At 45.1% G+C, this 16,015-nt stretch overlaps 2 protein-coding genes across 2 annotated transcripts; one reads left to right on the top strand and one right to left on the bottom strand.

Annotated features, from left to right (window-relative positions):
• Positions 1–2,028: 2,028 nt before the first annotated feature.
• AICDA (activation induced cytidine deaminase) lies at positions 2,029–5,118 on the top strand. Its single transcript, XM_066177287.1, has 4 exons — positions 2,029–2,238; positions 2,692–2,962; positions 3,140–3,255; positions 3,537–5,118. Exons 1-4 carry the CDS (start codon positions 2,029–2,031, stop codon positions 3,588–3,590), a joined length of 651 nt encoding a protein of 216 aa, XP_066033384.1. The 3' UTR covers positions 3,591–5,118.
• A 3,963-nt stretch (positions 5,119–9,081) lies between these two features.
• On the bottom strand, positions 9,082–15,540 carry LOC136285872 (C->U-editing enzyme APOBEC-1-like). Its single transcript, XM_066177380.1, has 5 exons — positions 15,519–15,540; positions 14,076–14,103; positions 13,308–13,696; positions 12,016–12,140; positions 9,082–9,686 (listed from the first exon to the last, which is right to left on the bottom strand). Exons 1-5 carry the CDS (start codon positions 15,538–15,540, stop codon positions 9,660–9,662), a joined length of 591 nt encoding a protein of 196 aa, XP_066033477.1. The 3' UTR covers positions 9,082–9,659.
• Positions 15,541–16,015: the final 475 nt, after the last annotated feature.

Genomic DNA, 16,015 nt, shown 5'->3' with positions numbered 1-16,015 from the left:
GTAATTGTTTTTCACCTGGCTTATATGTTTCTTCAGCAAGCAATTGCCTTGTGCACAGTGCCCCTGCTCTGTTTTTCTGCAGTTGTGGCACACCCCAGGTAAGTGCTTTGCAAGTCTCTGGCCTATGACACTTGTGGGTTATCCTTTCTGGACAACCTGAGGATCTGTCACCACAGAACTGATCCCCTCTCCAGCATCTCTGTTACAGGGCACAGTCTTTTCCATATCCCTGCAATAACACATCTAGAAACCTGTGGTGAACCACTGGTTGATAATTATATGAGGAGACCAATATGTGTGCCTCTGTGTGTGTGTTAGGAATATACATAGGTGTTCATTTGTGTTTGTACAAAGGCAGGAAAATAGGGTGAATCTAAGGTGGTAGGGAGTGAGTCAGGTCTAAGTGTGAGAAAGGTGATGAAGAACATGCAGTGGGTATGGGAAACACGTACACAACACGAACAGCCAGAAAAAAGGGTGACAAAATGCAGTGGGATCAGCTTGTGCTCTGCTCCTGACACAACCTGCGAGCCCCACAGAGCAGGACTGCAACAGTTCTTACAGGACAGACCTCCAGGAACGGCCTCAGACTGTCGTTGGGCTTAATGAAATACTTAATGGGGATGCTTTACCATCCTGAGTGTGTGCAGTCTTCTCTTATGGACTTTCTTCTAACAGAAGACATGCTCCCATGTGATGTGCTTCTGCAGGACCCTGTCTGCACAAAGCATGGCATAATAGGGTATGTGTGTGCTTCCTCTTTCTGTGTGAGCAGGACAGGTATTTTTGCACTGCAGGCTGAGGGAAACCAGGAAAGAGTCGTTTGCCTGTCTGTGGGACAATCAGGGGAGCAAGGGTGCCTGAGGGAGAAACTGTCTGATGCAGGTGAGGAGCAGTAGGGAGTGCCACACAACCTCAAAGCAGTCACTACATAGCAAAAGGCAAGAGGGGGTGCATGACTGCATGAATGAGTGCCTGTGATGCAGTGGCCATGTGTCAGGGTGCACAAGGGACAGAAGCTCCTGGAGGAGCAGAGAGGACGCCTGTTAGCTGGTAATTAAGTGCTCTGCAGTGCTCAAGCTTTTTGGTGACATTGGCAAACAGAAGAAGGGTGCATATATGTGCCTAGACTCTCAGATTTAAATCCCCAAGAAACCCAAATTCCCCTTTTATGCACTTCACTGGAGATCCTCCGGAAAACCCAGCTCAGAATCTCTGAAACTTACCCCATCTTTCTGCTGAACATCAGCCTAACAGTGGGAAAAGATGACAAAGGACGTGATTATTTTTAACCTATTCACTTCTGTTTTGCATTGCTGCGGGGGAGGTGAGTATCTCACCTCAATGAACCCAGCTGCCTGTGTCCCTCCACTTGGCAGTGAGGCTGTGTGATATGGCTCATGACTACCTTACGCCCTCCCTGTGCTCCTGCTACCTCTCCCCAGCAGGATCCCTGGGCACAGGAGCAGGCCCATGCCAGTCCTGATGTCTGTCTGATGCTGTGGAAATGGTACCTGAGTCTGGAGAGGCGTCAGCATGCCTACCCTTTATATCTTCCATCAGCAACTGGATGGCATTCTTCCCTACTCCTGCACACTTTCAACTCTGCTTTTCTTTTAGGCAGTGCTTGGAAGACATTCAGTCCAGTCTTCTCTGTAGAGATTCTAATTTGATCCGTCCTTTGCCCCAGTGGATTTTCAGGGTTTCATATAGTAAAAATAACATCTCTTGATGACTGAACTCCACACCCTCTCATCTTCACAGGTCTTCTCAGATGCCTTCATCCTTCTTCCTCATTGGTGTCCATGTTCTGGATATTTTCAGATATTTTCACGCTCTGCCCAGCCATAGTTGCTGTTTGACTAATCACTCTTAATTCACACACCATTTCCACTCACAAGGTCACCTGCTTTATCCCCAGAGTCACGTCTGCATCCTTTCCCTAGAACATTTAATGCAAATTACTGACACTCTTCTCACACCAGAAGGTGTGAGGATATTTTTGGTGCTGAGCCCTCAACAGAGACAATGGTAAACTGCTGGCTGCAGGGTGGGGCTAATGTAAATTCTCTCTTTGTCTTCTCCTGCAGCATCCTCATGCAAAGGAGGCTCTTCCTTTACAACTTCAGGAACCTGCGCAAGGCCAAGGGCCGGCGGGAAACCTACCTCTGCTACGTTGTAAAGCGTCGGGACAGCGCGACCTCGTGCTCCCTGGACTTCGGATACCTGCGCAACCAGGTACGGGAACACCTCGCCAGCCTGTTCTGAGGTGCCTGCAGCTCCTGTTTGCCTGGGGCAGCAGGGAACAGAGGGCTGTGACAGCAACGCGGGCACACCTGGGCGCTGTGCTGGCACACACTGTTTGAGGGATGCGGCCTCCGGGTAAAGCTGTACTTTGTGCTATCCCCAGGTGTGTTACCAGGAAGGCATCCACATTCCCTGCTGCTTTACCAGTATGCCTGCCTTCCTACTTAGCGCTCGCCCATCCCGTTTGTGCATCCCTCCACATCGGTGCCCTCCTGTGCTTCTCTGTAGCCCTTGGGTACTACCGTGCCTCCTCCCCGTGTGTGCTGACCCAAGAACACGCCCCCCGCTTTGTTTTTTCCACGCCAGCGCTCCCTTTTGCCCCTCTCACAGCCTGCTCCGTCTGCGGCACCTCACGCCTTGCCCGTCTCTCCCCGTTTCCCGAAGATGGGCTGCCACGTGGAGGTGCTCTTCCTGCGCTACATCGCAGCCTGGGACCTGGACCCGGGACGCTGCTACCGAATCACCTGGTTCACCTCCTGGAGCCCCTGCTACGACTGCGCCCAGCACATCGCCAACTTCCTGCGCTCCTACCCCAACCTGACCCTCCGCATCTTCATGGCCCGCCTCTACTTCTGCGAGGACCGCAAGGCAGAGCCCGAGGGGCTGAGGCGCCTGCACAAGGCGGGGGCACAAATTGCCATCATGACCTTCAAAGGTGAGTTGTGCAGGCAGGAAAGAGACGATGGAGAGCTAAGGGGCGTCAGGGAGACCCAGGAGAGGGGGAGAAGGTAGGGCAAGGAGCCAGAGATGATGCAGAGTGTGATGATTTAGTGTTCCTAGGAGAGGTCAGTGTCCTGTTGAGCATCCTGTAACTCCCCTGTACCTTGCACAGATTTTTTCTACTGCTGGAACACATTTGTGGAGAACAGGGAACAGACATTCAAAGGCTGGGAAGGGCTGCATGAAAACTCTGTCCATCTTGCCAGGAAACTTCGACGAATCCTCCTGGTAAGGACCAATTCTCCTTCTTCCAGTGCCTCTTCCCTCTCTTCCTCGCTACAATTCCTCTCTGCTCCTACTGCTCATCCCTGCCATCTGCCATTTCATTCACTCATGTGTCTTCACCTTCTACATCCCTTATGCCTCTTCCTCCAACTTTTTTCACTGCTCCTCTCCTCGTTCACTTCCCCTTCTTCCATGTCTCATCCCATCTCCTGCCATTCCTTCCTCATATTCATGGGTTCCTCCTCACTTGACAACTGACCTACCATTTATATTTTGTCCTGCAGCCACTGTATGAAGTTGATGATTTACGAGATGCTTTTAAAATTCTGGGACTTTGAAGTGAAAGTCATCAGCAATCAGAAGATTTCGCAAACACTTGTTCTTTGATTTCCAACTGTCTCTCTTACAACAGATCTTTCTCTTCTTCCCTCCTTACATCACTCTTCCTTCTGGCCCTGTGCCTAGAGATAAGACTATCCTTACTTTTTATTTCCAAGGAGAATTAGGCTGATCTTGTGAAGACACCTTCCCCAGGCTCACACCTTATCCATTGCTAACTGGGAATAGCCAGGACTGCAGTGACATTGCCAGAGAGTGATTTGCTTCCCCTGAATCCCTGCAGAGCTAATCCAGGTGATCCACTAAATGGAGCTCTGGGTTTAGCCTTGCCCAGGTGGGAACAGACAGCTGCAAAGCTGTATCTGTGGCTGTGTTCTCACTGGCACTGCACTGACCTGCACACTTCATGAGGGCTTCAAGGAGCACATTTTTTGGCTTTTAGAGCTGCACTACACTCGGCTGCTCTGTGTCCTCCCCTGTGAAATGGTTTATTTGTCCTTCTGGGTGTTGGTAGGAAGTTGAAAACCATCACGACTGAAGTGGTACAGCTTATGTATTCACGGCAAAGTTGGCCAGCTAATGGAATGCTCAGCTGAGGGTGTTGAAGTGAGTCCTTGACAGCCCAGGTAGCTCAGCTTGAAAACCTCACTTGAAGCCAGCAGGTCTGTCTAAGTGAACTGTGTGCAGAGCACCACAGCTCTCACTGTGTGGAGTGCTCTTCATCTGCTGAGCATTTCCCCCTAGACCAGACAGGCAATATGCTCCCTCCCCAGCCAACTGCCTCTGCTGGAGGCACCTTTACAGTCCCACAGTCTTCTGTTTTTCCAAGCCTTTTACTGCCCATAAGATGGCCAGCAATGTCTAGTTGGTGACTGTACTTGAGAGCTGGCCAGAAAAATAAAAACAACTGGCACACGTAAATCTCTTCAGCCAGTAAATAAATATCTTCTATAGGGGCAAAAATGAAACCATCCTTCTGCGTGGCAGTCACTCTGTTTCCACTAGGGGACCCCATTAGCTCCTGATCTGGTGGACACAATCTTAACAAGCTGAAGATGTGGGCTCACAGTACATGCCTGCTCACCACCACCTTCGCACCGCCTGAATTACAGCTGGATTGCCCTCTCCAATCTAACCTTCTGAGGCTTTGACAAGGCTAAGTGTGTCCCACACTCTGGGTGTGCTCTGTCATTTCCTTTATAATGGCTGCAAGTTCTCTGCTCCATCCTATTCCTCTTTCTGGGGAGGCTGGAGGCTCCTCAGAACACCTTCTCTGGTGCCAGGCCAGCTGCAGAAGGACAGCAGAGAGCCCTGCTCCTACAGGGCCTCCTCCTGTTAGGAGAGCACACAACCAGGTGCATCACATGCTTCCTACAACTTCAGGCTCCTGAGGCACTCTCAGCTTGCGGAATTTCGACCAGGAATAGCAATGAGAGTACTTTGCAAAGCATTAATTTGCAAGCATGGTGTTGTATATTTGTTTCATATGGTGCATATTATTTATACAAATAAAGGTCTTACAAACAAGTATCTGGTTTTTCATTTTTTGGTACCATGTGGGTGAAGGAGGTAAATTGGACACAGGATTGACGTGTCATCTCTTCTGATTTCTGGAGGCACAACCTGGAAATATTAAACTGTCTTCATACTTTTACTCATAGCTTTGAAGTTATTGGGAGTGTCACCCAGTATATCATGGCAGATAAATTGTTTGGGTACTTTGGAAATACTACCAAAAATCCCTGAAGTTATTTGAGATGCTTCTTTCATTGATGGCCAGCCTATTGTGCCCATTCATGACTCATAATTGACTGCACTGGACACAGAAGGGCTGACCCAATCTGCTTCACAAAACAAGAAGAGAAGCAAAGATGTAAAAAGAATCTTTGTCTTTCAAATTTGGTATTGGCCTGTACAACAGCGTTGTCCTTCTCAGTGAAATTGTTAGAAAAAAATAGCATTTTCTTAAAAAGGAGCTGAAATACTGGCTTTTGCTTAAATTCTGACTAACAGGACTTCAACAGGGGTTGAGGATACTTGTTGAAACAAAACATGCCAACAGGTGACATTGTACAGGAGGAAAAAAAATGCAATGAGTAAATGCAAAGAATCATGAACCACATTAAGAAGACATGCTGTGTTTAGATTCTTCTGAACATAAATCAGATTAAGTCCAGAGTGGACTCTAGAATTAATCCATGTGATTCCAGCTATAGGAATTTAGCTCTTTTGTGCATGAGATTATTTTAACTGCACTTTTTTTCAATTCATAGTTTGTTAAAAGATATTCTTTAATTTGGCTTTCTAAATTAATTCAACCTCAAACCTTTTAGGTTTCTTTGCCAAGAATAACTCCCTGGAGGGTGGCTGTTGTGCAGTAACATTACTTTTTTAACCTAAGATATTTTTCTTGCTTTGTAGACTGTGCATATAGTGAACATTTCACTACTGATGATATATTTTTGAGGACCACTTATCTTTACAGCCTTATGGAGATTGTGGGTGTGCTACTCTAGTTGTCTCTCCCCTTTATATGCACCTGGGCAAAAACTAGCCTCTCAAGGGGACTGTGGCAAATATACCTCTGGTCCCAGCTGCCTGAGCTGTGGGAAATGGGGGCTTGTGATTTCTGGGAGGGCGTTTCCTCCCCAGACTTTGGGGAACAGCCAGAGCAGGGGCCTTGGTATTGGCTGAAAACCCCAGTCTCACTTGATCGACACTCTGTGGTTTGCAGCAATGAACAAGGCACAGGCACATCCAGGTAGCTGTAGAGGATCGGTCCTTGATAACATAGGAAACAGGACAAACGGATGGGATGGAGACTGGTGTGGACAGCTGGGCATGGTTGCCATCTCCTGGTGCACGGGGATGTCTGGCACCCTGCTGAGGATATTGCCTTGAAGGGATGTTGATCCATGCTGCAAACAGCTCCCAAAGCCTGTCTCTCAACAACCCCCAGAACATGTCCACTGAAGAGCAGGACACTGACATCATTCCCACAGCTGCACACAGCATTACTCCAGGTCAGTACACAGTGTCCTTGGACTTTGCAATAATAAGAAACAGATTACCATAAACAATGCAAAGACACACTCCAGACCCTTGCAAACAAAAGCATGTCTTCTCCCTCCTTGCTTTCTCTTACTCTCCTGCATGCTGGTACTTAGAAATCAGGATAGAACGGGGTTTCAGGGTCATGGAATCTGGTCCCTTGCTGCTTGTCCCTTCAGGGGGTTTTCAGCCTACATGTATTTGTGTCCAGCACTATCTTTGAGTGCATTTTTCTACTCTCCCTGGTGCTGACCCTTTAGCATCCCTATGAGCAGAATGTCATTATTTCATCACATATGTATTAAATATTCACAGTGATGGAAGTCAGATTTGGTTCACAAAAGAAACATGAAGGGATTTGGCAGAGAAGGGACCTCTGGTTCAGACAACGTGAGCAATGATGAGCAGAGCCTCTGCTGGGGAAGGAGAAAGTGGGCTGCTGCAAGAGCAGAGCTCATAGCAGAGGAGGAGGCACCAAAGGGTGTCAACTATTCTAGAGGCTGCCTTTGGCTTTTAAACCTCTCACACATTCTGTCTTAGGCAGGTTTCCCCTCAGGCTTCCAAAACCACATCAGATATGGCTAAAACTCCATTGCTCTTGCTTCTGCACCCAAGTTCCAGTGCAGGGAGGGTTACCAAGTTTGAGGGGACCAACAGGAACAAGAGAGGCTGCTGCTTGGTGTAAAGTAATTTATTACATGGCTAGATCAGTCTCACAAAGGTGAGAGTGTTACAGTCCATGCCATTATGCAAAAAGCCTTCTAGCATAGAGTCCCCATGTCTCAAGCAGCAGCAGCAGCAGTAATCCTGATACAATGCATTATATTCATAAATCATCCAATCAGCTACAAACACAATGCTATTACTGTCTTTTTGGACCTACCCTGGTCTAACACATTTGTGCAACAATGGCCGTCATTTTTAACACAGGGCCTACACACATAGCCTATCAATTCTGTCTAGCAATGTTAGCAATGCTATATTATCTTTATATTATGTCTAGGACTTAGTTCACTTCATAAAAGGTAATGCTACTGAACTTCAAACTAGACTTTAGGGTTTTTCTATTAACTAATATAGTCTCTTTATTTGCTTAAGGCACTTAAGGCATGTTTTTATTTACCTAAAACTAAAATTTACATTCCCACTTCATGTCTGTGTGACTTTCTGTATCTTAGTTCCTCCGAGGGTTTCAAACCAACCCCTGCATTCCTTTCTGCCTCTAAGCCTGTGTGCACGAGGTCCTGGGGGATTTCTATCTGGTTTCCAACAGAGGAGGTTGATGTCTCCTCACTATAACCATGTCATTGATTCACACTTAAAAGCTATCCTACTCTACAAGCTGGCACAATGTTTCTACCAGTCCAGAGGGCCAGAAGAAGATGAGAGCAGACCAGCTGTGGTTACCCTTAAAAGCTACCAGTGTAGTAGACCCTCCTCTAGGCTCTCACATGGCAGTAGGGGCACAGGAGGGATACGGCCGATTGCAAATTTACTCTGGCAGATATATCTAGTGTGAAAAACTTCACTGGGCTGACTCGGAACTGACAGGTTTCCAAAGAGACCAAAGAAAGTTTGTCCTCCTGCATTCAGTGGGAAAGGGCTGAGCCCTGGACATGAATGGTTATGGACCCTGCTGTACTAAACTGCATGTTGATCAAGTGATTTGATTGCTCCCTATGGAAACAAAGAGTAAACACTATAATGTCCAGAAAGAGGGCATGTGACATCCAGTATCATCCCCCCTGCACAGGGGGAAGAAAATTTTAGGTGCTCTATACATTGCTTGGAGTTTTTTTATTTAACTAATATAGGAGACACTCCCCAGCCAGCTGTGCTCAGCCTTAGATACGTTCTCATACTGTGGGGACTGGAACTGTTTCCTCAGCCTGCAGATTTTCTGACTGTCTCAATGGTCTGCTAAACATCTGGAGATTTTGGCATGGCCAAAGGATGCTATAAGCATTAATAAACTGGAAGAGATAGGCAGGGTTCCCAGCAGCCCCTGCCTTGTCCTTCAAGTTACCATTTGTGCATGTTATAGATCCCTATGCAATCCCTATGTGCATCAGCACATTCCCCAGTGGGATCACACAGTGACCCTCCTGCTTGAAGAGGCTGGAAGTCACCACACATGGAGTTCCCCACATGATGCATTCAGATGATCAACATTATTTGCTGTTCAAATTCAAAACTGCTGCAAGACCCAACACTGTATCTTCTTTTTGCCTTCTGCCAGTAGAGAGAGCTCAGAGCTTTCAATACTCCTACTTTACCATTCCACTCCATGTTTCCAGCTGGAAAAGTAGAGAGTTTTTACTTTGTTTCCCCCGTTTGTAAAGAACATCTATGTCTCCAGAGTGTAGAACTACACAGGAGAGTTGTGTACCAAGGAGCTGAACAAGAAAAGCAAAGTTTCCACAGTATTGACATCTTCCCTTTTATTAAACTGCTTTTACAGTCATAAAAAAAGATTACGCTCATAAACAAAACCTTAAAATGAAGTATTATTACAATATTGAATAAATAGCATGTAATATTTTCTCCCATGATACATTTTCTGAGACACACACACGTAGCCATAAAAGTGATCTACATAAGAAATTCTGAAAGCAAGAATGCATGGCTGATTACTTCTTTGGAACAGATCAGAGCGTGAAAAATATTACATGCTGGCCTCCCAAGAGGGCACTTGCAGAATCTGATTGCAGAATCAGCAGACGTGGAAGGCCTGATTATGGGGCATGGTGTCCATCCCCACTGGATCTTAGGAAGCTCTGTAAAGGCCAGAGTGTCCTGGAGCCTGGCTGCATCATCTGAGCTTCCTGATGGCTTCTCATGAGCTCTTTGTTCTGTTCAACACTTAGCACTGGCCAGCCAGTGATAAGGGTTTTCTCTGGGGGCAGCAAGAAACTTTTCAAGGCTGCAGAAGAAAAGACTGCCAGGGACTGGCTTTTCTGGTCTTGTATTGATGCACCAACTGAGCTTGAAAGCATGGTGGTGATGCTCATTTGCATTCAGTTTGCTAGAAGTGGAGGAAGCCCCTAGGAGGAAGAAAAAAAACCTTGTTAAAAATTAGATACCAAAAGCTTAAGCTATCTCTTCAGCATGATAGAAAATTTGAAAATAAAGCATCTACTCCAGGAGATCACTCTGATCCTCCTTCAGTGTGTTAGATAATCTCCCTCAGGATACATTTCCCCAGACAACAGGGTAGCACCTCATAATTTACTGTGCCATGTAAGCCGCTCCTAGAAATACAGACAATTTAGAAACAGAAGCATTTAAAAGGTGGCAACTTGCATAGCTGAATGCAGGGGAAGTGGAGTTGGATCCTGTGGAAAGGCAAATTTTTGGGGCGGTTAGAAAGGTCCCCCCAGAAGTTTCTAGTACCACACCATGTTGGCAGCATGGCTAACTCCAAGGCTGGATCTGGCTGCTCAGAGGAAACTTCTCAGTGTCTCCAGGGATGGAGGTGACTGCCTCTCTGGATTCCAGTACAGCACCATTGCAAAGGGAGACTTTTTCCTTCTATCCTGTTGGAATTTCCCTCATTTCAGCTTGTGTGTGTTACCTTGTTCTTTCCCTATGTGTCACTGAGGAGAGTTTGGCTGTGTCTTTACTGCCTTTATGTAGTGGAAAACTGCAGTTCCGTCTTAGCCACCTTCTCTATAGATCTAGGAAAGCCTGTTCGCTCAGCCACTCCTCGTAGGGCAAGTGCCCTAGCCCCCTGCCCTTTGTAGTGGTACTCCACCAAATCCCCTCTGGTTCCTCAGTGTCTTTCTTCTGCCAGGGAGGCCAGGGCTTGATGCAACAGAGTGTATTCCTCTGGAGCACGTGCCTGGAACTCACTCCCCTCGTTACATCTATACGTAGTTAGTAAAATGGGGCAGGGTGTTCAAATGGGCTGAGCACACAGACATTCCCATTACTTCTGGAGGATTGGTAGTTAGTCAGAACTATTGATGATGGGCCCTATTCACCTTCATTTCAGGGGTGGCTTGTGTTTAGCTGAGACAGCAGAGAAGTTGAGCAAGTGCCTGACTTCCAGCAGGCTTCCCAGCCAGGAGGACTCTGCAGAAATCATTAATGCTGCCTGGTTGGGACAGGCAATTTGTTAGCTGGCTCTTTAAAACCAAGACCTGAAGGGCAGATTCCCCTTGTAGTGCTGCACAGGGAGCCGTGCTGAGTCGGCAGCAGTTTGTCAGCACTCAGGAGCATTTAGAAGACAGCTCTGCTCAGCTCCCGGCAGGCATCGCACCATGCACTTGATCGTGGGTAAGCTGCTAAATTATTTAATCATCTCAGGCATTTGGAGACTCAGAAGGGCTGAAAGCCAAGGGGAAAATGTCTCCTAAACCATTACATTGCATAAAGTACTTTGTTAGATCAGCTGATTGACTGGATATTGCTACTGACTGTGTATCCTGTCACCTGAATGCATTACTCAGACAAGAAATGGAAAGGTCGGGTCTTGAGGTACTGAAAGTCCTATGCAATGTTTGGGGTGAATGGAACTGAAATGAAGTGTAATGTGTACCTTTTCCTCAGCCAGAAATAAAACAAGGCATTCACAGCATCCTACAAAAAGGTTAGTTTTGTGTCTATGACTCTAAGTTCCTGCCAGCAGTTTTGGGCATCTCTTCCTCCACCTCCTGCCATCCATTCTGCACAGAGTGACCAGTTCAAGCAAGAACTGTCTTGCCCCACAAAGGGTGGCTGAACCCCACAGTTAACTCCAGTCCTGGTCTTCTCTCCTGGTCAGAAGACCAATTCCTCTTTCTGAGTAGGACATCAGGCCATACAAATAACTTCTGTAATTGTATGGATCAGAAGAGAAAGGGAAAGCAGATCTTGGTCTGCTTTCTTATCTTCTATTATCTTATACTGATACTTCTATCTGTAAACTCTGATCCTGAAGGTAAATCCACCCATCTGGGCTTTTGAACTTGCTCAGAACTTAACTAAAATACATGACCCTGTCCTGAGTGGCAAAAAGAGAATACTTGAATTATGATTACAGAGCTGAAGGAGCTTTTGGGGTCAAATAGCTCTGGTAAGCTGCAAGCTAATGAACTGCTAGCTGTTTCATACAAAGGCTTGAAATAATGTATCCACTCCTTAGTTAAAATCTGAGAGTACTGCTAAATCCCTTCTCTTCTCTGCTCCCGGCCACAGAGGCACAATGTAGGAGCATAGTCTTTTGGCAATCTCTTGCCTGCTTGGCTCTCTGCTCATGCAGCATCAAGCCCATGCTTATTTTTCCTACAATCATTTCTGCTAACACCATTGCTGAGATCATCCAAACCTCCTTTTCCTTGGATTTCTTGCATTTAGTTTTACTCTTGGTATTTTCTTCAGGTGTCTACTAACCAAAAAGATATGAAAGAGTTCTCTGTGATACAGAAAGGAGTATACAGTGATGTTCTGGTTCTGGGGCTGGTAATTGTCTTCTCCAGGTTGGTATGCAACAAAATTTCTCCAGCAGTAACTGTAATCTAAGAAAAGAGATACCCAGTCACTCTTGATGAAAGGATGTCCAGTTCTTTCTTCATTAACATGTCAGTGAATCATTTGTTTCTCAGTAAGAATACAGTAAAGGACAAAGATATTCATACAAGGAGTACACAAATAACTACACAAACAAATTACTGGAAAGGGGAACCAAAACTCTACAGAGTAACAATATGTCTAAAAATGAATTGCCAGAGAGAGAAATTGATCATTGTGGCGGCTTGGGCGACCCTTATCACAAATAGCACACTCTGCCATAAAGTCAAGAGATAAGGAATCAGCAAGTGGCAGGAGTAAAAAGGGAAGTGGGACATGCAGTCAGAGCTGGTCAGGCTCCTCTTTTTGGCAGCTTTGTGCTTGAGAACACATCTTTGGTAAGACAAGTTGCTTCAATCATGAATCTGTCTGACTTGCCCCAGTGATCAGGGAAAACCTGGAGTGAATACTACAACATTTAGCAGTTTCATATTGATCTTAGCATTGATACGATGGCCAGAGCTTCTGTCAATGCTCTGGTGCTATAATCCCAGAGACAGTACCCTCAATATAAGCAACATCCTTTAAGATTACATTTGACCTGGTGGGTTTTGTAGCTCCACACTCTAGTGGTAAGTATCCACACAGGTGTGTGAGGTTCATCTCCTCAAATACACATTCCTTTTTGTGAGCTGGTTGTCTGGACTGTTTTTACAGCCAAACATCACCAGACTAGCAAGATACACACAAAAAAAGGCACATGTGCAAGATGCATCTTCTGTGATGCATCATCTGAAAGTCTCCTTAGGGCAAGTTTCCTTTTCTCCAGCTACCAAGGGAAACCAATTACTTGATGCAGCTGGCAAGCTGATCTGCGTGTGTATTCTAGGAGGGACAGGTTCTGTCTTGCCCAGGATTTTTCACTGCATATAAAGGAAGTATGGATAGCTAGAGAAACCTCCAACCCTCCATGTTCAGATTTGGCAAGAGGAAATGACCATGCTGGTCCTGCTGCTGCACAGGAATGGGGAAGAAATAAGGTAGAAGAGAGTAGAAGAGACACTTTTGTACTCACTAGTCCTCTCCAGAGCCAGCGATCACCCCTATTACAAACTAAGAGTGCACATAATCCTAGAACTTTCAATCCACATTTAGACCAAGAGTAACTGGGTTACCTCCAAGATTCATGATATGTATTGTGACTCCATTCATTATCAGGCTGCGGAGACCTTGTTGGTTACGGATATCGTGATGCCTGAACAGCTTGGCTGCATATATTTCCAAGGTCACATTAGGGTGTGACCTCAGGAACTTCAGAATCCTTCTGGAGCAGTTTCCACAGGGACTAGTTGAAAGGAACCAGGTGATTGAGCAAGAAGCTTGTGGCTTGTCACTGAAACGGTTTTCCAGGAAGTTGACTTCGGCATGTTGCTTACGACTGTTCGAGCACCAATTCCTCCAGATGGAACCTCTTCTCCACCTGATTTCATACAGCAGGTACACCACTGGCCCGGTTTGGTGAGGCAAATAATTTCTTTGGAAGTCTCTCGGTTGTAACCTCCACCTGAAGAAGAGCACCAGCAGTACTGTGACCCCAGCACTTCAATGCTGTTTGGTCCCACCGTGCACTGCCCGCTCTCAATATCAGCCAGGACTCCCACTCCCAGCTTTTCCCATCAGAAATGAGCAGCTTGAAGAATGTTGCGATTTAGCAATCTAAACCTGGAATGTGATGAAAACTTCACCCCCAGCACCTTCTTGAGAGCTGTTGGGTGGGTAAGGAACCCTGTCACCACTCAGAGATCAGCACCAGTCAAAGCAGTAAGGCAACTGGAAAGGAAGATGGAGGAAAGGGATAGTAAGAATAAAAGAAGGCACAAGGTTGTCTCTGGAAGTTGCCATGTAGCTCAGGCAGCAGTGAGTGACAGAGGTACATCTCTTACCCTTGGTTGTTCTCTCTGGGTGAGGGACCTGTGTAGAAAGGATCTGTGAGTCACTGAGGATAGCAGGTCAGAAAACAAAATTTTCTCTGCACTTTCTGTCCAGATGCCTTTCAGTTTATACACTCCTTCCAAATCTCTTTTCTCTGAAAGGGCTCAATAAGTAATCACAGCACAGCAGGATAGGCGCTCTGGGATGCAGGAGGTGTTGACTCCTACCTGGAAGCTGAATTTGATGGTTGTTTAAACCATGCTGTACATAAACCCTTGCTCAGTTTAGCACATTATGGTTGATTGCGTAAACACTCAAGTTTATATTCCCTAATTTCAGCAGTACTGCATCTGTTTTTCCCTGACTAATCATAAAGCAGAATCAAATATCTTATTCCTTTAAATCTTCCAAACCACTTCTACGAGACAGGCAAGGCTTGAGCCATTTTCTCATTGGTACTCATAATCTTGGCAATATAGACAAAAACATGTCCACAAACGACTTCCCATCTTTATTTAATCCATAACTTTCTAAAAATCAAAAAAATATCAGTGCCAAGGAAAAAAATACTGGTACAGAAAGGAGTGTAACAAATACATACAGGGTGGCAACGCAGATCTGCCTGATTATACACATTTTATCTTCCATGGTGGCAAGCAACTTTGACCCCAAGGCTTTTTCAGCCTTTCCCAGCTGAGGGTCTACAGGAAAACAGTTGCAGGTGATCAAGGCACTTTTTTATTTTGTAAAAATCCACCAATAGAAAACTTAAGGATCTGGGAACCATCATTTTATTTGATAAAATAATTAATTTCATTTTTTAATTATAAGTGTTTATAAAATAGAAATAATTAATTATAATTTTAGTTTTTATGTATCATACATAATATAATAAAAAATTCTTTTAAAATTTACTTAGAATTAAGATACTAATGGCATTTTTCTGCAGCTTAGCTCTTGAAGATGAGAAATTATGAATTATCCAGAGTAAAATTACATTTTAACAGGAAGAAAATAGTTTTCCACATCTACAGAGACATGATCAACTCCTTGCACAGCCTTATTGCCCTGATTGTTTAAGAAGAAGATTATATATCTTCTACTTATATATCACAATGAAAATAAAATAGGCGAACACATAAGATAACTACATTGCTCCATTCTTAAATGCCTTTGATAACTCTTTTCACAGAAAAAAGTTCTTTTGGATTTTTAATTTTTCCTGCCATACCAAGGTTAACAAAATTATATTAATATTTTGAAGCTGGACCTACGACTCAAGATACGGTAATGTATTCAAAGACATAAAACACAAATCCACATCTGTCTCCTGTGTGTCCTTGTGCCAACAATACACATTTGTTTCTACACCCCAGTCCTTAAGGTACAACTACAGTAAATATCTACACTTGAATATGGAGAAGTAGGCCTGCCTTTCACATAAATGCACTTACCTCTGGCATTTGTGGCAGCCATGGGTGTTTCTGGATTTGTGTGTTGCTTCCTGGGAGACTGGCGTGCTTTTATTAGTCTTATATTAGTTTCAGTTTCTATTCCTGAATCAGAATACTCATCTTAGTTTCTAGTGAGAAACTTTCCTCTGACTGATAAACCCCAAAACGGCTTGCAGAGGAAAGGGATCACAAAAGAATTCTTCACATGGCTTAGGTAGAATCAGTCTCTGTCCCTTACAGTTTTTTTCTGGTTTTGTGACACAATTAGTTTTGAACTGATGCACAATGTAGAGATTGCCTTCCTGGGTGCCAAGCTAGATGCTGAATTTTAAAGCTAAGGGAGTGATTTATTTGTATTCTCAGCAGGAAGCTCTCAGTATTCTATTGTCAAAAAGTATTCACTTTCTTGCCAGGGCAGAAAAAAATCAAGAAGTGTACATGAATGGTGGAGTTTCGAGGGACTCGGGAACTGGCAGGATTCCCTGTCAAGGAGAAGA

The sequence above is a fragment of the Chamaea fasciata genome, unplaced genomic scaffold (genome assembly GCF_029207755.1).
Source record: "Chamaea fasciata isolate MVZ Bird 193981 ecotype frontalis unplaced genomic scaffold, bChaFas1.0.hap1 SCAF_2, whole genome shotgun sequence".
In the NCBI taxonomy this organism is placed as follows: domain Eukaryota; kingdom Metazoa; phylum Chordata; class Aves; order Passeriformes; family Sylviidae; genus Chamaea; species Chamaea fasciata.
Note: the sequence above shows the minus strand (reverse complement) of the source record. Positions and strands in the feature narration are given on the sequence as shown.